Genomic DNA, 18342 nt, shown 5'->3' with positions numbered 1-18342 from the left:
GTATATGCTTCATCTCTTCAACACCAGCTACACGTAACATCACCGAGTCAGGACTGGCTTTTAAACCATTAAAGCACTAGCATTAAAAGAGTCAAACTGCCCAACTAAAGCAAACACTAATCTCCATAATGGTGACATCAAAGCAAACTAATATTTTCCAGCTGGGTACTCTGCAATTGTCCCCCAATGACCAACACTGGGCAGGCATGCCTTAGCATGCTTGTTATGGCTGGTCTGATAGAAAACACACAAGGAATGATCGGGAAAGTTTGCTAGGCATGGCAGTTGTAGAAATCCTCTGGTATAGTCCCTGAGGGATTGCTGCTCCTGCTCCAGGCAGAGCAGCTGGAGGACTGGTAAATCCAATTAATTATTTTTAAGGTCTAGTGTTCTTTAACGTGGTGGTTGTAGAAATGACCACACAACACTGGAGATTCAAAGAAACAATCTTTAATAATAAATTAACGACACGTCCCCACCACTTTTCACCAGGGTCAATACTGTCCCTACCACTTTTTGAAACATCTTGCGGCATGGATGTACCTAATACACATGAAACATCTCCAGTTGACTAGCAAAGCATTCATTTAATTTGTTTGTTAAATAAGAGGTGATCTGGCACTGAAATGTGTTGTTTTTGAAATCATGAAATTTTTCAAAATCTGTTGTTATCAGTGGCATGCAACTGTGCTCTCTTGGCGCTCATGCACAGTCCACGCAGAAGAGCGCTTTATCACTGAACACAGGTTTTAATGAGGGTGGGGTCGGTGAACTTAAAAAACGGTGTGTACTGATGTTAATTCATGTTTATTACTAGAAGAGATGATCGGTTCATGTGCCATTTGAACTGAAACGCAGCGATCACACACACACACACACACACACACTCATATTCCACCCACTTTTTTTAAAAAACAAAGTTACGCCACTGGTCTTGCAACTTCAAATTCAAAGCCTAGTGCTTTATATTTAATTGGCAGCTATTAAGTCAAGGCAAGGCAAGTTTTTTTATATAGCACATTTATACATAATGGTAATTCAAAGTGCTTTACATAAAAAGGAAACAAATACATAAGAATTAAAAGATTGATGTAAAATGCAATGAAATCAGTTCATAAAAATAGAAATAGCAATAAAAGTAGAGAATAAAAATGTATATAAAATGTATTAAAACAAAAAAGAGGATACATAAAATACAGTGCAATCAGTTGGGATTTAGCACAGTGCTCATTCAGTAAATGCACAGCTAAACAGATGTGTTTTGAGTCTGGATTTGAATGTGACTACATAACTGCAACTTTGTATCTCACACTGCAAATTTATACCAATTTCTTGCACTTGACTATTACTTGACTCACAATGAGAAAGTGAGAATGTTGCAATGACAAGATATAAAACCACAATTACCTTTTTTTCTTTTTTTTTTTTTGATTGTTAAATCTGACACAGAGACACTGAAGATTCTGGGTAAACACCAAATCCAGCATAAAGGGGTTCAGTGAATGTGGTGTTGAATGTGTATATGTGTGTGAATGTGTGTGTGTCAGAGACGCTGTAGAAGGACAGAGTGCCGGCCGGCCAGTCCAAATACACTCCCACTCTATTAGAGCGGGCTGAAGGGCCAGATACATCAGTGCTCTTATTATTGTACCAGACAGTGTAGTATATATCAGAACAGTACAGACTCCAGGACTTTTCATTGAATCCATACGAACAGTCAATCCCACTTTTCCTGCTGATTCCTTTATATGCCACTGCTACATTACCTGAGCCACTCCATTTAACCTCCCAGTAACAGCGTCCAGTCAGACTCTCTCGACACAGAACCTGCTCCCGGTCATCAAATCTCTCTGGATGATCAGGATACGGCTGATGATCAGTCGCATGTGTTGTTTTTTTATTTCTTTCAGACAGGATGAGTTGAGTGTGAGCTGTGTTGGGATCCAGTGTGAGATCACAGGCATCTGAACACAGAAAGAAAGATCAGAACAACTATGACATCATGGAGAGGTGTGTGTTTGTGTGTGTCTGTTTTGACTTACATTTTCTCAGTCCTGGTGTGATTCTGAAATGTCCTCCATGGTCCAAACTATACATTGACAAAAAGATACACACAAACAAAAATGATTTGGTTTGAGAAGATTGTTAAAAATGCAAATAAAATGAAATCAAAATGATAGTTTTGTGGCTTTTAGTATGTTAGCCTTAAAAGAATAGTTCAACCAACAATGACGATTGTGGCATCATTTCATCTCCCTCCCCTAACAAAAAAAAAGAAGTTTATACAAGTGTGATATTAGTATACTTATTTTAAACTAAAAACTACTTTCAGTCTACTTTTTTATGTACTTCTCAGAAATATAATTAAAATTACACTTAAGTATACTTGACTTATACTGACAGAAATGTCTAAGTATATTTTGTAGTCCACACTATCAGTGGACTACACAAAAAATTGCATAATTTACACTGGTAGTGTACATAGAAACTTACTTCAAATCTACTTAAAGTACAGTAAAATGTATATATTAAGTATACAAATAATACCTAAATAGGAGCATATTAGTATATTTAAAGTACATTTAATATGTAATACTGAGAGCATACTTCAAAGTGTACCTTCATAAACGTGCTACAAGAATTTAACTAGTAAACTATCAGTATAACTATAATTTCACTTGTAGTAGTTGCAGTACAAATGAAAAATGTAGTTGTAAAATAGTTGTGTAGCTGTGCAATAGTTGTGCAACCTTTCCAGGTCTCTACTAACAAGCTGATGAGTTGAATCAGATGTGTTTGAGTAAGGAGATATCTAAGGGTACTCTATCCATTTATAGTACACTGTTGTAGTGTAACTTTTTTTTTCTTTGTACAGATGACAACATTGTCAAAACAAACCACAGCTCAAATTCAAACAGATCTGCAAAAATGACTAAAAATGCTGTATTATAAGACTACGCATCTGCGCATATATGCATTCTTTTACAGAGCACTCACGCCAAACGTGCATGCCTGTAGACTAAACAAGTAATACACAAGTGCATTGATGTCACGTTAACTGCATCAACATTTTTGCATTAACTTTTGTACCTGCAATTAATGTTGAAAAAATGTTGACATTTCAAGAAAAAAAAATCAATGGTATATCAATGCCATATTGAATCAATGTTACAATGTGAAGTTGGTTCAACACCATGCTAGCACTTAATTTTTTCTTAAAGTTCATTTAGTATTAAATTAATAGTCATCCAGTTTTACTCCCTCAAATTTAATAAAAGAAATGTTCGATGTTATTTCTTAAGTTTTGTGTATTCTGTTATTTTTCATCAGATAAAGACAGTTAAAAAAAAGTAACGGGAGCATAAAAATATTTCAATAGCAATGTTTTAACAAAAGAAATCTCTTAGGTGACCTCAATGACATACAGACACACATATGAGTCATAACTGCCCCACATACTTGAGTATCCTCAGATTGTAGTTTGGATCATTCAGTTTGTTGCTGAGTAGCTGGACTCCTGATTGTCCTGGGTGATTGTAGCTCAGATCCAGCTCTCTCAGGTGTGAGGGGTTTGAACTCAGAGCCGAAGACACATATCTACAGCCTTCCTCTGTCACCATACAGCCAGACAGCCTACAGACACACAAGACAGTCTGTTAAGTATAGAAAACTACCCATGTCCATCTGTTAATATGTCTCTAAATCTACAAAGATGCCCTGATTACAAGGTTTCAGAGTTGTATAGTTTGATGCTATGGCAACAGTGTATTTATAGTGAAAGTGTATTTAGAATGAAAGTTATGAAAGTATTATCTACACTATATCTTTAATTTCTTTCATTAACTGATTCAATTCAAAGACATACATGGGACATGATTATTTGTAACATTCTTTCTAAAACCTATTAACTTAACCTATTGACAAAAATATGGAGATGAGCTGTAGTATGTGATTTAATAGGTATATTTTAAATAGAAAATCTAGTCAGCCAAAATCTGTGCCTCAAGGCCATTTGGTTTGTGAAGTTAAAAGTGTAAAATTAAGTGAAACTGTTGAAATAGCTTCGAACAATGTGCTAAAATTCCAAATGTTTATGCTTGAATCCCTAAAACTCACTATTAGTGCTAAACAATGTACAATGTACACAATATTAAGCATCCAACATATCAAATATTAAATCTTGCACACCTCAGTATCTCCAGCTGACAGTTTGAATGCTGCAGTCCATCAGAGAGCAGCTTCACTCCTAAATCCTGCAGGTCATTGTTACTCAAATCTAGCTCCCTCAGGACACCGTTTGAGGATTGTAGAGCTGACGACAAACTCTTACAGCACTGAGCAGTGAAATTACAGCCAGCAAGACTGAAATAGTGTAAAACACATGAGAATTGTATTACCTCATTCTTCAACTGTATTTCAATAATATCAGCTTCATTCTTGTAAAAGACATTCAAATAAAATGATGAAAACATGATTAAAGACATTAAAAAATGATTAAACACTCACAGAGCTTTTGTGCAGTTGATCACAGCTGGTATCAGTCTTCTTCTACCATCATCTGATGTGTTGTATTTCTTGAGGTCCAGCTCACCCAGCACCTCCTCTGACATCTGAAGCATGTAGGCAATTGTTGAGCAGTGAGCAGGAGAGAGTTTCTTCTCTGAGAGTTTGTCTGATTTCACAAACTCCTGAATCTCTCTGGACATAGTCTGATCTTTCACTTCCAGCAGACAGAGAAACAGATTGATGGATCTTTCAGTGGAGAGATCTCTATCTTTGATCTTCTCTTTAATGCACTGTGTGGTTCTCCTCATGCTCTCTGAGCTGTTCTCTGTGTGTGTCAGTAGAACCTGTAAGAGTCTCTGATTGGACTCCAGTGAGATGCCCAGCAGGAACCGCAAAAACAGATCCAGGTGTCCATTCTTACTTTCAAGGGCTTTATCTACTGCATCTCTATGCAGATGATGTATCACATCACAAAACTGCAATGTGTCAACATTTTTGATTACATAATGATAAAATGCACAGAAAGCAGCGAGAAACTCCTGAACGCTCAGATGAATGAAGCTGTAGACTTTCCTCTGGTGAACCACAGATTCCTCCTTAAAGATCTCAGTGCAAATCCCAGAATACACTGAGGCATCAGTGATGTCTATGCCGCTCTCTCTCAGGTCCTCCTCATAGAACATCACATTGCCCTTCATCAGCTGTTTGAAAGCCACTTCAGCAAGTTTCACAATCACTTCTCTGTTGGACTGCTGGAGTTTCTCTGGAACTCTCTCTTCATACTTCTGATTCCTCATGTTGATCTGAATCAGCAGGAAGTGGATGTACATTTCAGTCAGAGTTTGAGGGATTTCTGTACTCAGATCTTCTTTCAGTAGCTTCTGAAGCACAGTGGATGAGATCCAGCAGAAGACAGGTATGTGGCACATGATGTGGAGGCTTCTTGCTCTTCTGAAATGTGAGATGATTCTGCTGGCTTGATGCTCATCACTGATTCTCTTCCTGAAATATTCCTCCTTCTGAGGTTCATTAAATCCCTGAATTTCTGTCAGACGGTTAATGTATTTGGAGGGGATCTGATTGGCTGCTGCTGGTCTGGAGGTGATCCAGATGAGAGCGGAGGGAAGCAGCTCTCCTTTCATGAGGTTTGACATCAACACACCCACTGATGAAGTCTCAGTCACATCAGAAACTTTCTGAGCGTCTGAAAACATTAGTGTCATTCTGCTTTCATCCAGACCATCAAAGATGAACACAACTTTACATTCCTCATAAATCTTTAAATCCAGATCTTGAAGTTCAGGATGAAAGTTCAGCAGAAGACTGTGAAGACTGTACTGGTGATCTCGGATCAAATTTAGCTCTCGAAATGGAAGCACAAACATGAAATCTACATCCTGATTGGCTTTTCCCTCAGCCCAGTCCAGAATGAACTTCTGCACAGAGACGGTTTTTCCAATTCCAGCGATGCCTTTAGTAAGAACAGTCTTGATTTGGTCACATCCTGATTCAGGTGAGGCTTTAAAGATGTCATTGCAGTCGATTGGAGTGTCTTGTGAGTGTTGTGTTCTGGCAGTTTTCTCCATCTGTAAAACCTCATGTTCTTCATTCACTCCTTCTCTCTCTCCTTCTACGATGTAGAGCTGTGTGTAGATCCTGTTCAGGAGGGTTTCATTCCCTTGGTGTTTGATTCCCTCAAATAATCTCTCATACTTGTTCTTCATGCTGGTTTTGTGCTGGTCTTTGTCTCTCTGCAAGTCTCCAGTCTCCAGTGTGTGTGTCTGCAGGACTGCTTCAGTTTTGTCCTGCCTGATATGGATCTGAGAGCGGGATGAAGTGGATGGCACAGATCTGATCACAACATACAAAAGACAGAACTTCAACAAAATTTATTCATGAAAAAGTTCACACAGCATTATAATCTAAAAATATTAAATGTACTTTCTTCCTAAATGTAAAGATTAATAGAGACTGGAATGACCTAATATGCATGGGCAGCTAATTCCACAGTTTTGGACCCACTGTTCGATCGAACACCTTTTTGTTTGAGTCTCGTTCTTCGCATAATAAGTAATTTTTGCTTTTCTGATCTCAAAGGGAGATCAGAGAGCCAAATTATTCAAAGCTTTATTTAAAAAAATGTTTGTAGTTGATTCTAAAACAGAGAGATGATGTCAGAGGAGCTGGACCTCAAAAAATACAACACATTAGACACATTAGAATGTAATTAAGTTTTTTGTTTGTTTGTTTTAATATTGCTTAGACAAGCTAATGAATCCAAAATATGTGTTATAATGCCTTAATGGGAGCTGCAATTGTGTTTCATTGGCATAGCAGTGGAAAGACACCCCATACTCTTAAAGATGTTGCCCATCAGGGTATAAAGAAAAAAGAATAGGGTCAAAGATGGAGCTTTGTGGAACCCCCTAAGAAAGAAGTCTCTTATCAGAGGTGGAAATTCCAATGCTAACTGAAAAAATATCTGTAAATTGTTTTGAAAGCATCTGCCAAATGCATACATGGGTATCTTACTGTACCTGGGGTCAGAGGTCACGGCTCCATCACTGAAAGCAATGGGGTTGCGCATGGACTGATCACTCTTCATTGACACACAGCTGGATCCTGCACCATACTCTTCTTTCTCCTTCCTGTCCTCCTCTATCTCCTCACAGTGATGCATTTTGGATGTGTGTTCCCCAACTCTTTCTCCTGATTTAAGGCATTTATCTGCTAATTACCATCATAAGGACACTAAAAACAAACTTACAGTAAAACTGACAACAATCATGTTTCATCTCTCAGATTCATGGAGTAAAACAGTACTTTTTAAGCTCCATTGCTCTTCAAAATCTGTAGCACTCAGACTTACACTACTAGTTTCTGAGGTCAAACACCTTCTGCTTGCAGATTAAACTAATATCTGATTTTTACTGTAAACATTGGATGTTTGCATCATATATTTTTTTTCCTTCTGCACTTGCACTTCAGTGTGTTTCTCAATTGGAAGAATACATCCAGGTAAAGCCGTCTCAATTTGAAGGATCCTTGGAAGAAAGCTTTTGTTTTGTGTCCATCATTCAGCCTGTTAAATCCTTTGCGTCCTCCAATCACCCACAACCCTCTGCACAGATTCCAATTCACAAAAAAAAAAAAAAAAAAGAATTAGCGGAAAATAGATTGGCACTGTGCTCACCTGAGTTCATCATGAGATGTAAGACATAAAATGTGTTTTTTTTTATTGTAAATCAATTACATAATGCTAAACTTCCATTATACAAACTACTGGGAGACCACAGGATATTTATTCACTGCACTGTATTAACAGAAAGACTGATAGGCTAATATTAAGATTTTTATTAAGTATTTTTCCAAAAGTAATTTTAAATAGCTTTTTTGCACCAACACTGTAGTGCAGAAACCTCTATTAGTTCGCCATGCGCACTCACTAGACCGTCTCATTCTAGCCTTCATGCTGTCTTCATGTATTACCTGAAAAATTCTACTTCCTACTTCTAAAGCCATACAGTAATTATGAGTAAGTCATGTTCAAGTGCTTTGCTGTTGGAAACATAAAAGCCAGGTTTATTGTAGCATATTTCAAATTCAAATAACATACAATTATCCAGATGTAAAGAAGTCCAATATGTGCACAATCAGTCATTTACTGGCATGGCATCTTAGAAGCCATTGGCACAAGCTGCTCTGCTTAGTTACTGACATGTCAACATATGTTGTGGCACCTCCAGTAGTGACTGACAGATGAGTTGAGCAGCTAGATACTGACGTAATTGTGACACAAAATCCTAAATAAATAGCCTAATTTTGTGATTTAAAAAAAAATAATTAAACATACTTACAAATTGGTAATATTTTTTTCAAACATGTTGTCAGTTTGTGAGTAGCATGTGCGTAGCAATGTTGTGTAATTCCAGTGCTACTGTATGTTATTGTTGATCACACAAACTGCCCATTCAGACACACGGAATACATCTATCATGGGCCACTACAAATACCACATTAGCAGTTGCATCCGTTACTGTAAACCTTCATTTTCTTCATGATGCTGACTAGCATTAATTTCGTTTGTGTTAAACGGCAATCTGGCTCTGGGATGTGTTGTTTTTGAAATCAAACTGAGTTTTCGATGCCGCTGTTATCAGTGGCGGAAGGCTCTAGTCTTCACACAGACGAGCGCCTCAAACTAAAGCTGTTGCACCTATCTGGCACACTAGTTCTACCACCAGACCATTAGGAGACAAGCATTAACCGTGGATCTATGTATTTATTCACTGACGTTAAGAATGTTACCCTACAAACAGGGGACATCCCCCAGACGTTGCAAACATCCCCTTAGGTCAGCAGTTGGTCAGCTTTGTAACATTCGCTGGCGGACATTCCGAGGACATTTATCCTGGACAGTTTGCGAGCGTCCCTATTTCGTCCCTCATCTGACATTTCCATAACAACACTTGCAAAATCCAGTCGCCAATGCTTTTATTATTAGACCTGACACCTTGCAACTCAGACAAAGGAAGAATTAAATTAAAATATAAACCCATATTGGATTTAAAAAGGGATGTGGGATTATTTCTTTACAAAAAAAAAAAAAAAAAAACATCCTTAATTCACTGTGATAATGGATTTTATGCAGAAACCATGTTTTCTTTTGTTTTGCAGATTGACATTATGGTTTTATTGCAAATAAACTATTGAAAAGAAAGTAGATGTAATTGTAAAATGAAGTTAAACATTAACTAATTAGCTACTTAAAAAAATAAATAAAAGAGTAACTTCTGTACTGTCATAAAATTAAGAGTCTAATTTCAGCAGTTATCATTTAAGCATAAAAAACATGATAGCCTTCAATAATATAATTGAATATAGGCTACAATTCATTACATGTTCCACATGCATGAAGAAAATAAGGTTGAATCCCAGGAGCTCTTAAAGGATCAGCTCACTTTCAAATGATAATTACCCCAAAAAGCGATGCATTTGTGTAAAAAAAAAAAAAAAATTAACAAGTTATGAAATAAAATATCTAGCTTCCACCAGACCGCCTTCTGTATTCAACTTACGCAGAAAGTGTAAAACTCTTGCAGTTCACAAAGCTTACGCTACGTTCTACACCTTCCCTATTTTCCATATGGTAAATACACAGAGTCGTTTTCATGTGGCAAAAGTCAAATTCGGGACAGCCTATCTTCAAATGTGCGCTAAATCTAACATTCTGACCTTGGTCAAATGAAATCTAAATTGTCAACAGTCTTTACAAATGCATTGTCTCCCAAAAAAAAAAAAAAAAGTTTATTAGAGTTTGCATTATTAAATATTAAATTAAATATTTATTTACTATTTCTATTATTTTTCTATTTCTATTTATTATCTGAATCTTTTGTTTGATTCTATTTTCTTAGGTCCTTCTTTCAGTTATGGCCTTCAAAAAGGTAAGTTCAGTTATATGATAGTGGTGGTGTAGAAAACATCAATTTATCCTAAGCTGTGGCAAAAAGTAGAGTATTTTCATACTTAAAGGAAATAATGCAGTGGTCATTAAATGGAGATTTAAGCGTTTGAATATTTTGACAGAGACTCAAGTATAACATCCAACGAACGTGAGGCAATACAAAATCTGGGCTAGATCTATCAAAGAAACAAAAGATGGCAGCCAACAATGTAAATATTCTTAGCAGTAATGGTTTATTTTGAAATGTTTAGCTTTGTACTTTCTACATCTTTCTAAACTCTGTGGTCTGTTATTTCAAGGCGCCTGCAGTAAGGTGTACCCACACCACATGCAGTGTGGAGGAAATTATTGATGTGACCCTTAAAAAACCCCACAAAATAACCAGGTGAAATATTACATCATCTTATATATCACAAAATAGATATTTTTTGCTAGAGAAAAAGTTGTTATTGTTACAATTTGAAATTCAATATTATAGGAAAATAATCTAATCTAATCTAAGTAATTTCTCAAGTATTTATTTTAGACAATAAACAGTTAAACAACAACAAAGAAACAAGTAACAGGACAAATAAATACAGTCTTTACGTTTTTCAGGTAAATTTAACAGCAGTAAGATTATAATTACATATAATCTGTAATCAGTAGCCTAATGTACTGCATGTGAATCTATTCAACCCTTTGCAACTGATGCCAAACTATTAGACCTAAAAGGATTTTGCATTTTATGGCTCCCTATAGTGGACAAAATTACAATATTGTTCGCAATATCGAGGCAAAGTTGTAAGTTGCACTGCAAGTCAAGACTAGGGGATTCACGATCGATCTCAGTAATTCAGAAATCACTTTGGCGATAATATAACGTACTATTACATACATAATTTAATATAGAATGTCGAATTTATAAATCACTATGATGCTGTGCTTGTGTGTGTAGATGCAAACAGGGCATCAAATCACTAGGCCTACTACATGGCACAATTATCTTCATAGCCTATTTAAATGATACAAAAAAAATGAGCTGTGATTCAGATAAAAACCAAGGTTTTAATTTTGTTAATTTGTTTCAGATGTGGAGGAGTAAGGGGTTGCAGCTGGGAACTGGACGCTCTCCACACACACACACACACACACACACACACACACACACACACACACCTGGTTCACTATCCTTGTAGGGACTCTCCGTAGACGTAATGGTTTTTATATATTCTGTCCTCCAACACTAACCCTACCCCTAAACCTACCCTACCCAACTTACCCAAAAACAATAAAAAAAATAATAAATAAATAAATAAAATCAAATAAAATCATTTAGTATGTTTATTAATCCATTTCCCCCATGGGGACTGCTGGCTGGTCCCATAATGTAGGTGATTTCAGGTTTTACTGTCCTTGTGGGTATAAACCTGTTCACGCACGTGCACACACAGACACTCATGGCCGCCATATTGAAGGTTGGTTCCAAACCGTTGTGCTCAAAACGGGGCTCTTCAAAGGGCCCTTCGGAATGAAGGATTTCGAAGGGTAAACTGATGGACACTTCGGGCCCCCATGATCCTTTGCACAGGGAAGTTGTTTGTCATCACAGAATGGATACAGGAAGCTCGGAGCTCGATTTTACCTATAAATGTATGTATAGTATTTTTCTATACTACTGTAATATTTATACGAGTTAGATTTGGTACATTATTATGGTCAAAACGACATTGTACTTCAACAAAAATACTTTACAGCTCACTTTATCAGTCCATTCAAATGTTTCAAATACATAGACACAATATACAATATGGTGCGATAAACCAAAAATAAATAAATAAACTAGCGTTAAACAAAAGGCGCAGCTTGCACAATCTACTCCTCCTTGATTGTCTCGTTAAGATGACGCAGAAGTGAGTTCCAAAAAAAAAGTAGAGTTTTTTTGACCCCTACACCCTTCATACCTTCGAAGCTCTCACTCCGGAGGGTAAAACCCTTAAAAGGGATTAGGGCATAGGGATGATCCCTTCTGAATGGAACGCAGGGACAGACACACACACAGACACACTGTAAGAGCAGTTGTTTATGAAATTAAAAGTATTTTGTTTCCCGATAGTCGTTGTGTATATGTTCCTTGAGTAGTTCAAATTTTATCAGACTGCTCACTGCGATCTATAAATGGGACGTTAAAATTACTTAGCGAACGTTCCATAAAGGTTCCTGAATGTTTTGCTGGATAGTAGCTACTTATAACATATTGTAGTATGAAACTATCACAAGAATATAAAATTCTGTCGATAAATTAAACTCAAACTCCTGTCCCGCACTTTTAAAAACAAAGTTAAGCAAATATCGTCCTGTTTGAAATCCCTGCAACGTATTTATCGCTTGCACTGTAACAAATAATAACTTCTTAACTTACCACAGCATATAACGGAGTTAAATACACTGCATCTCCGGACTGGCGTCTCTTCCGTGTTTTCTTTTACTTTTGTTTTCTGGTCACATAAGGTGACTTGAGGTGTGTTCCATTCGACCGTCAGTGCTCTTCAAAGTGAACTTCAAAGGGTATTCCGCCATCTTAAATGAGATTCCAATTCGAACGGAGCGTACGCGTTCAGTTCGAACTCGCATCACTTCATCGGAAGTGGAGAGGGAAATTTAGCCACTGTTACTGCGCAGTTAGTTTGAATAAAGTAAACGTGGGCACTGGAAGTGCGCGAGACGTGACAGTTACAATGCAACTATCACGAATGTGTTTAAAAGACACATTGTAAAAGTACCTACACCTACATTTAACATTGCAACAGACATGTATCACTTAGTTCAGCTTCAAGTATGACAATTTATATTAACTAAATAATACATTTTATTTAAATTGTCTTTATCAAAAGAGCGAGCACAGTGAGTTTAAAAGTCTTTTGAAAACCTATTTGTACTCTTGTGCTTTTAACTTCTTGTGAATGTCTGTTTTATTTTTGGTGATGGACATAGGTAATTTTGTACAGCACTTTGGTCAACCGAGGTTATTTTAAATGTGCTTTATAAATAAAACGTATTTAAAAACATATAGGCCTATGGATGTATTATATAGCCTGCATGTATTACATGAACGCATGGTAAAATATATTACATTTATTTACATAAGTAGGCCTATGTGTAAACTTTTATTTAGTGATAAATTGATTAATTTAAAATAAAATTTTAAATTCCTTTTACATAAAGTCCCCTCAAGCATTTCTTACACCCAGCCAGTGCGGCAGATCCTGGCAGGCAATAGGCAGATGCCTGTAGGGCGGCATGGGGAACTTTCAGACACAACTTCTCTTCTTAAAGGATTAGTTCACTTTCAAATGAAAGTCAGGATATTTATTCATTTTTCTCAGATTATGTTCATCAGAAAGAAGAAAATCATATACAGATACACCTAGGATGGCTTGAGGGTGACTAAAGCTTGGGGTAATTTTAATTTGAAAGTGAACTAATCCTTTAATGGATCATTTAATTTCTATGCCATTATTTTAATAACAAATTATGCAAGAGCGCATTCATGTATTCACCGCCTTCCATATTCATGAAGAAAGAGTAAAAGTCTTGCAGTTCAAAAAGCATGATGGATGGATGTGGATGGATGCACTTTCTTCAGCTCATACTCCTTGATCCCGTTCACTGCCATTATAAAGCTCGGATGCGTCAGGATATTTATTAATATTTCTCTGACTGTGTTCATTAGAAAGAAGAAAGTCATATACACCTAGAATGGCTTGAGGGTGAGTAAAGCTTGGGGTAGTTTTCATTTGAAATGAACTAATCCTTTAATGTTGCCAGAAGCTTTTAACCATCAGACAATCGAGGGATTGACTGATTAAATAACGTCTACCTTAATTAACATTAACATAATTACTGTTGCTCAAATCATCTATAGTGTGCACAAAAGGACATACTGCATTGTGTTCATTGATTTCTGCATTTACTCACCAATGTTACATTGACAGAACAACACTTATCAGGTAGGTTAAAGCTGACAGGATACTTAATTTTCAAACAAACATTTACAGTGCAACTATCAAACTCTTTTCAGTAAAGCTTTCAACAGTAAAAAAAAAAAAATATATATATATATATATATTTTTTTTTTTTTTTTTGTGAGTGTACATTGAGAAGTTTTTTTTAGCAGATTCAAAATGCAAGTGATAGCAACAGATAAGCTAAATAAAAAAAATGGACAAACTGGAATACTACTGATAAAATGTGCTGCATTTTTAGGAGCTGTGGGATATTGTAATGCAGGATGGCTGAAACCATGGTATGAATAGCTTTTTGCATGTTGCCTGCTTAAGTTTTATTGGCACCCATAAAGCATCCCAGCAAACAAGTCTGGATCTTTCACTAGACCCCCTCTCGTACAACCGCCTGGACCACTGATAATGTTTTTGAAGTATAATATGTATTTTGAATTATATTATGATTCTTCTGCTTCAAGCCATGAATTACACTCTGCACAGATAAATACAACACAGAGAGAAAATTAGTATAATTATCACTCTTGTGACTTTGTGAATCTACTTTAGATGACAAACTTTTGTTGTCAAGTGTAAGGATCATACCTTATCAAAGTCATCTTCTATATTTGTCACATTCAGCGTGATCTGAACTCTGGGTTCATTAACAGATTTCTGCAGGTCATAGTCAAAGTACAGATAGTTCAGGATCACCTGAGATGAGGGAGACAAGAGAGGGGAAAATGTTTTTAGACAAAAGACAAATAGATTTAAATATCACAAACCTATGGTTTATTTATTAAAACACATAACCTTAGCCATATTCAGAATAAACAAATGTTTTTCAGGTTCAGAATAGTAATTCAGAATAAACAAATGTCAGTGTATTGATATTGCTTTCTGTTATGTGATGTAATGTAAAGTTGAGCAATGCTTTAATTGTTACCTGAGCAACTGATGTGGTGATATTTGTCCCTCCTGCACCTCCAACCACCATTTTGACTTTTCTGCTGTTTGTCCAATATTATTGTAGGACACTTTGATGAAAGTGGCCTTTTACCTTGTCAAAACAAATAGTATTTTACATGTGAACATTTACATTTAAATAGGTGTTTTTTTTCTTGTACTTAACTCTTTCCCCACCAGTGTTTTCTTTTCTTCTTTTTTTTTTTTCTAAATTTTTTTGACAATTTTTGATCATTTTCACAAAAGTTTCATGGCCCCCAGAATATTTTGTTGTATGAATATCTGAACATGCAATATGTCAAAGAAAAAACAGACCCTGCTTAAAAATAAAAAAAATTTTCAACACTTGAATGTGGATAATTTTAATGTATAAAAAAGCTACATTTTGAACAAAAAGCTGAGAAAATTGTGTTTTTGTCAAAGACGTTTGTCAAAACATAGATGGAAGTAGATCGAGTCCATCAACACCCCCAAAGCTTCCAGTCGTTTCCTCTTCATGGGTCGACATTTTATTCAATAACGTTTTGATTTATACCCTGTTTAATATCTGATCACATTATTTTACATGTGCTTAAGCAATGCTTCTAGCACTTATTTCTGCTTCTTTGCCTGTGTTTTGCCCCAGAGATTCTGTACTCTTTTAAAAATTGAAAACATAGATTGCTGGAAAAGTCTGTCAGTGGCGGGGAAAGAGTTAATATCATGTCATGCAAGTTTTTTATTTTATTTTTTTTACCTGGTTCAGTTAAGTTGTTTTTGCTAACTCCATTTATCACCTCAGAGTCAAAGAAATCATCCATTTGATTGTTAAATAAAATACCTGTTGAGCGTGACATCACTTTAGATCCAAAGCTGTGAGAACACAAAAAAATCCAGACAACAACACTGAAACAACAGCAAAGCAACAGAGCTTCATAAATATGGACACCAATAGTACATTAACATCTTGTTTTTAAAATCTATTTTATATAAAAATCTAAGGTAACACTTTAGAATAATGGTCCGTCAATAATAAGTAACTATGCAGGAAGTAATGCAGGACTAATGAGTAATACAACATTTTGTCAAATTTGTCAAAATTACCTATTAGTTCTTAATGATGCCAAACTCATTCAGTAATTATTGATTACCTAATAAGGAACTATCTTAGTCCTAATTTCGATATTACTTACTGGTTAGTTAAGTTTGTTTTTATATTAGTTAATAGTAGCTTAAGTGTTAAAGGGATAGTTCAACCAAAAATGAAAATTATCCCATGATTTACTCACCCTAAAGCCATCCTAGGTCTATATGACTATCTTCTTTCAGACTAACACATTTGGAGATATATTTAAAATGGCTCTCCAAAGATTTATAATTGTAGAGAACGGGGGGCGTGTTTTACTCTTTTGCCACAAGTTGACTTGTACAGTATGTGTACGGTCGTCTTGCAGAAACTAGTTAGATTATAAAGTTTTAAATATGGATATTTTTCTTACGGAAACCCATCGCTTCTCTACAGAAGGCCTTTATTAACCCACCTGGAGTCTACAAATCTACTGACTTGCCTTCCTCAGGTCAGAGGACATCGACAGACTTAACAGCTGCCTCTGACTTTCTTGCTTGTCGAAAAATAAGAACAGGAGCATGAACTTAGAAGTGTAGAACTTACAAAACATTCAAATGTAGTTCATGCAGTAATCTCACCATATAAAGGTGCATGAGGTATTTGTTTCCTCTGATGTGTTAGATCAGACCATGATTAAGAAAAACTGCTCTCTTTTTCTCTTTATATTTCTCTTACTAGTCATTGATACTGCTGGTGACTGCCACTGCACTCCCATCTTCTGCGATGACTGACAGGTGAGATGTCCCATGGTCCTCACATATAGTCCTTACGACGTATCTGTGTTGTTCGGTGGTGACATCTTTGATCATACTCCTGATGTAGTTTGCAGAGCTGTCTGAGGTCATATTTTGGACAATCTGTGAACCTAAGTTTGACAGAATTTGTAGGATCAGTGACATAACGTCTATAACATAAGTTACTCCTGTTAGATCATATGTAGCAAAAGTTAAGACAATTCAGAAATTTGAGATGTGAGTTGGTTTAAAGCTAAAGTTCACCCAAAACTGAAAATTTAGTCATTGTTTATTCACTTTCTGATCATGACAATCACAATGTAATTCAGTCGCATCAGTTTGATGTTATAGCAGGTGTCTTTAGATCTCGTGCTATGTTAGTAGTATTTCAGCTCTTGCGAGCAGTTTGGCAGAATTAAATGTCCTCATTCCTTTATATCCCCTGGGACTCTTGTGTGGCACTGATATCTGTCTCTCATTAGCAACTGCAACCGTGATTCTTTGGCCACGCCCTGCTTTACACCACAGTCATGTTAAAAACATGAATGCATTCACTCATCCATAAACATTATTTCCCCATGAACATTATTAGATCCATCGAAATGACAACAAGTTCCATGAGTCCACACTCATTCACTGCGTCATCAATCTATGCCTTTGTTATTGTTTTGAAGAGGTTAGCGACCCCTAGTGGCGAAAAAAAAAACATACTGTACCTTTAATCATTAATTAATGATTAACTTGTTCACAATTAAGCATTAGTTAAGAATGAACACACTAGTAATTAAAGATTAACTTTACATTTTAAGGGTCCTGAATTATGCATTAGCTAAGCATAAATAAACTAGTAATTAATGATTTACTTGTTCACAATTATGCATTAGTTAAGCATGGACACAATAGTAATTAATGAATAACTTAACATATAGTAGGGCATATTAGCCATTATTTACAAATTATTAAATTAATGAACATGCATTTCCCCGGTACATTTTGTGTATTATTACTGTTTGTATATTGTTCTTTTGTATATTGTATAGTGTTATGCATGCTTGATGATAGAACTACTAGATAATGTAGCCCATCTAGGTGGTGTCTCATATCAAAATACTCCTTGTTTAATGACTCACACTTTAGTGGACTTCACCTTCTCATGGAATGCAGTGTGTATTTGTTATATTTATAAGAGTATAAATGGAAACAAACACCAAGTTTACTCCCCTAATGCAAATGAGTTCACTTTCAAACAAAGGAACTTTCCCGCTTGAGAATTGCACATTTCTCATTGGTCAAGCCAAAACTCAAAGGTGCCAGGCCTCATTCACTTCAAGCCATGCGCAACTTCCACGAACATAGAGTCAAATTAACAATGCAAGTTCGTTGTCATTTCTTCATTCGATGCAGAAGATATTGATTACAACTTCAGCACCATCGGACCTAACCATCAAGAATTTCTCCCGAGACTCCATATCCGGACACTTTTTAATAGCTAAGGCATTTGCAAGTATCAGTATTGTACATTTGAACACGATTTAGTATTAAGTTGTTGTCAGGGAGTCAACTCAGTCACCCATCCAGTCA

At 36.1% G+C, this 18342-nt stretch overlaps 2 protein-coding genes across 8 annotated transcripts in view; one reads left to right on the top strand and one right to left on the bottom strand.

Moving 5' to 3' along the window:
• The window catches only part of LOC127503480 (NACHT, LRR and PYD domains-containing protein 3-like), a 106515-nt gene extending 93871 nt beyond the window's left edge, over positions 1-12644 (bottom strand). Inside the window, exons 1-7 of one of the 7 annotated variants that reach the window (XM_051878113.1) lie at positions 12375-12616; positions 7376-7627; positions 7044-7215; positions 4507-6357; positions 4189-4362; positions 3460-3633; positions 2043-2089 (exon numbers count right to left, since the gene is read on the bottom strand). In XM_051878113.1, the coding sequence (XP_051734073.1) occupies positions 2043-2089; positions 3460-3633; positions 4189-4362; positions 4507-6357; positions 7044-7186 (2389 nt within the window). In that variant the 5' untranslated portion in view covers positions 7187-7215; positions 7376-7627; positions 12375-12616. Of the gene's footprint in view, positions 1-434; positions 1965-2042; positions 2090-3459; positions 3634-4188; positions 4363-4506; positions 6358-7043; positions 7628-12374 lie in introns of those variants that run through there. The other 6 variants (XM_051878541.1, XM_051878359.1, XM_051878199.1 and 3 more) reach the window with 6 other exon arrangements.
• The window catches only part of LOC127508390 (caspase b-like), a 183592-nt gene that overhangs the window by 3636 nt on the left and 161614 nt on the right, over positions 1-18342 (top strand). The window lies entirely within an intron of this gene.

Source organism: Ctenopharyngodon idella, chromosome 1, assembly GCF_019924925.1.
Source record: "Ctenopharyngodon idella isolate HZGC_01 chromosome 1, HZGC01, whole genome shotgun sequence".
Classification (NCBI taxonomy): Eukaryota; Metazoa; Chordata; class Actinopteri; order Cypriniformes; family Xenocyprididae; genus Ctenopharyngodon; species Ctenopharyngodon idella.
Note: the sequence above shows the minus strand (reverse complement) of the source record. Positions and strands in the feature narration are given on the sequence as shown.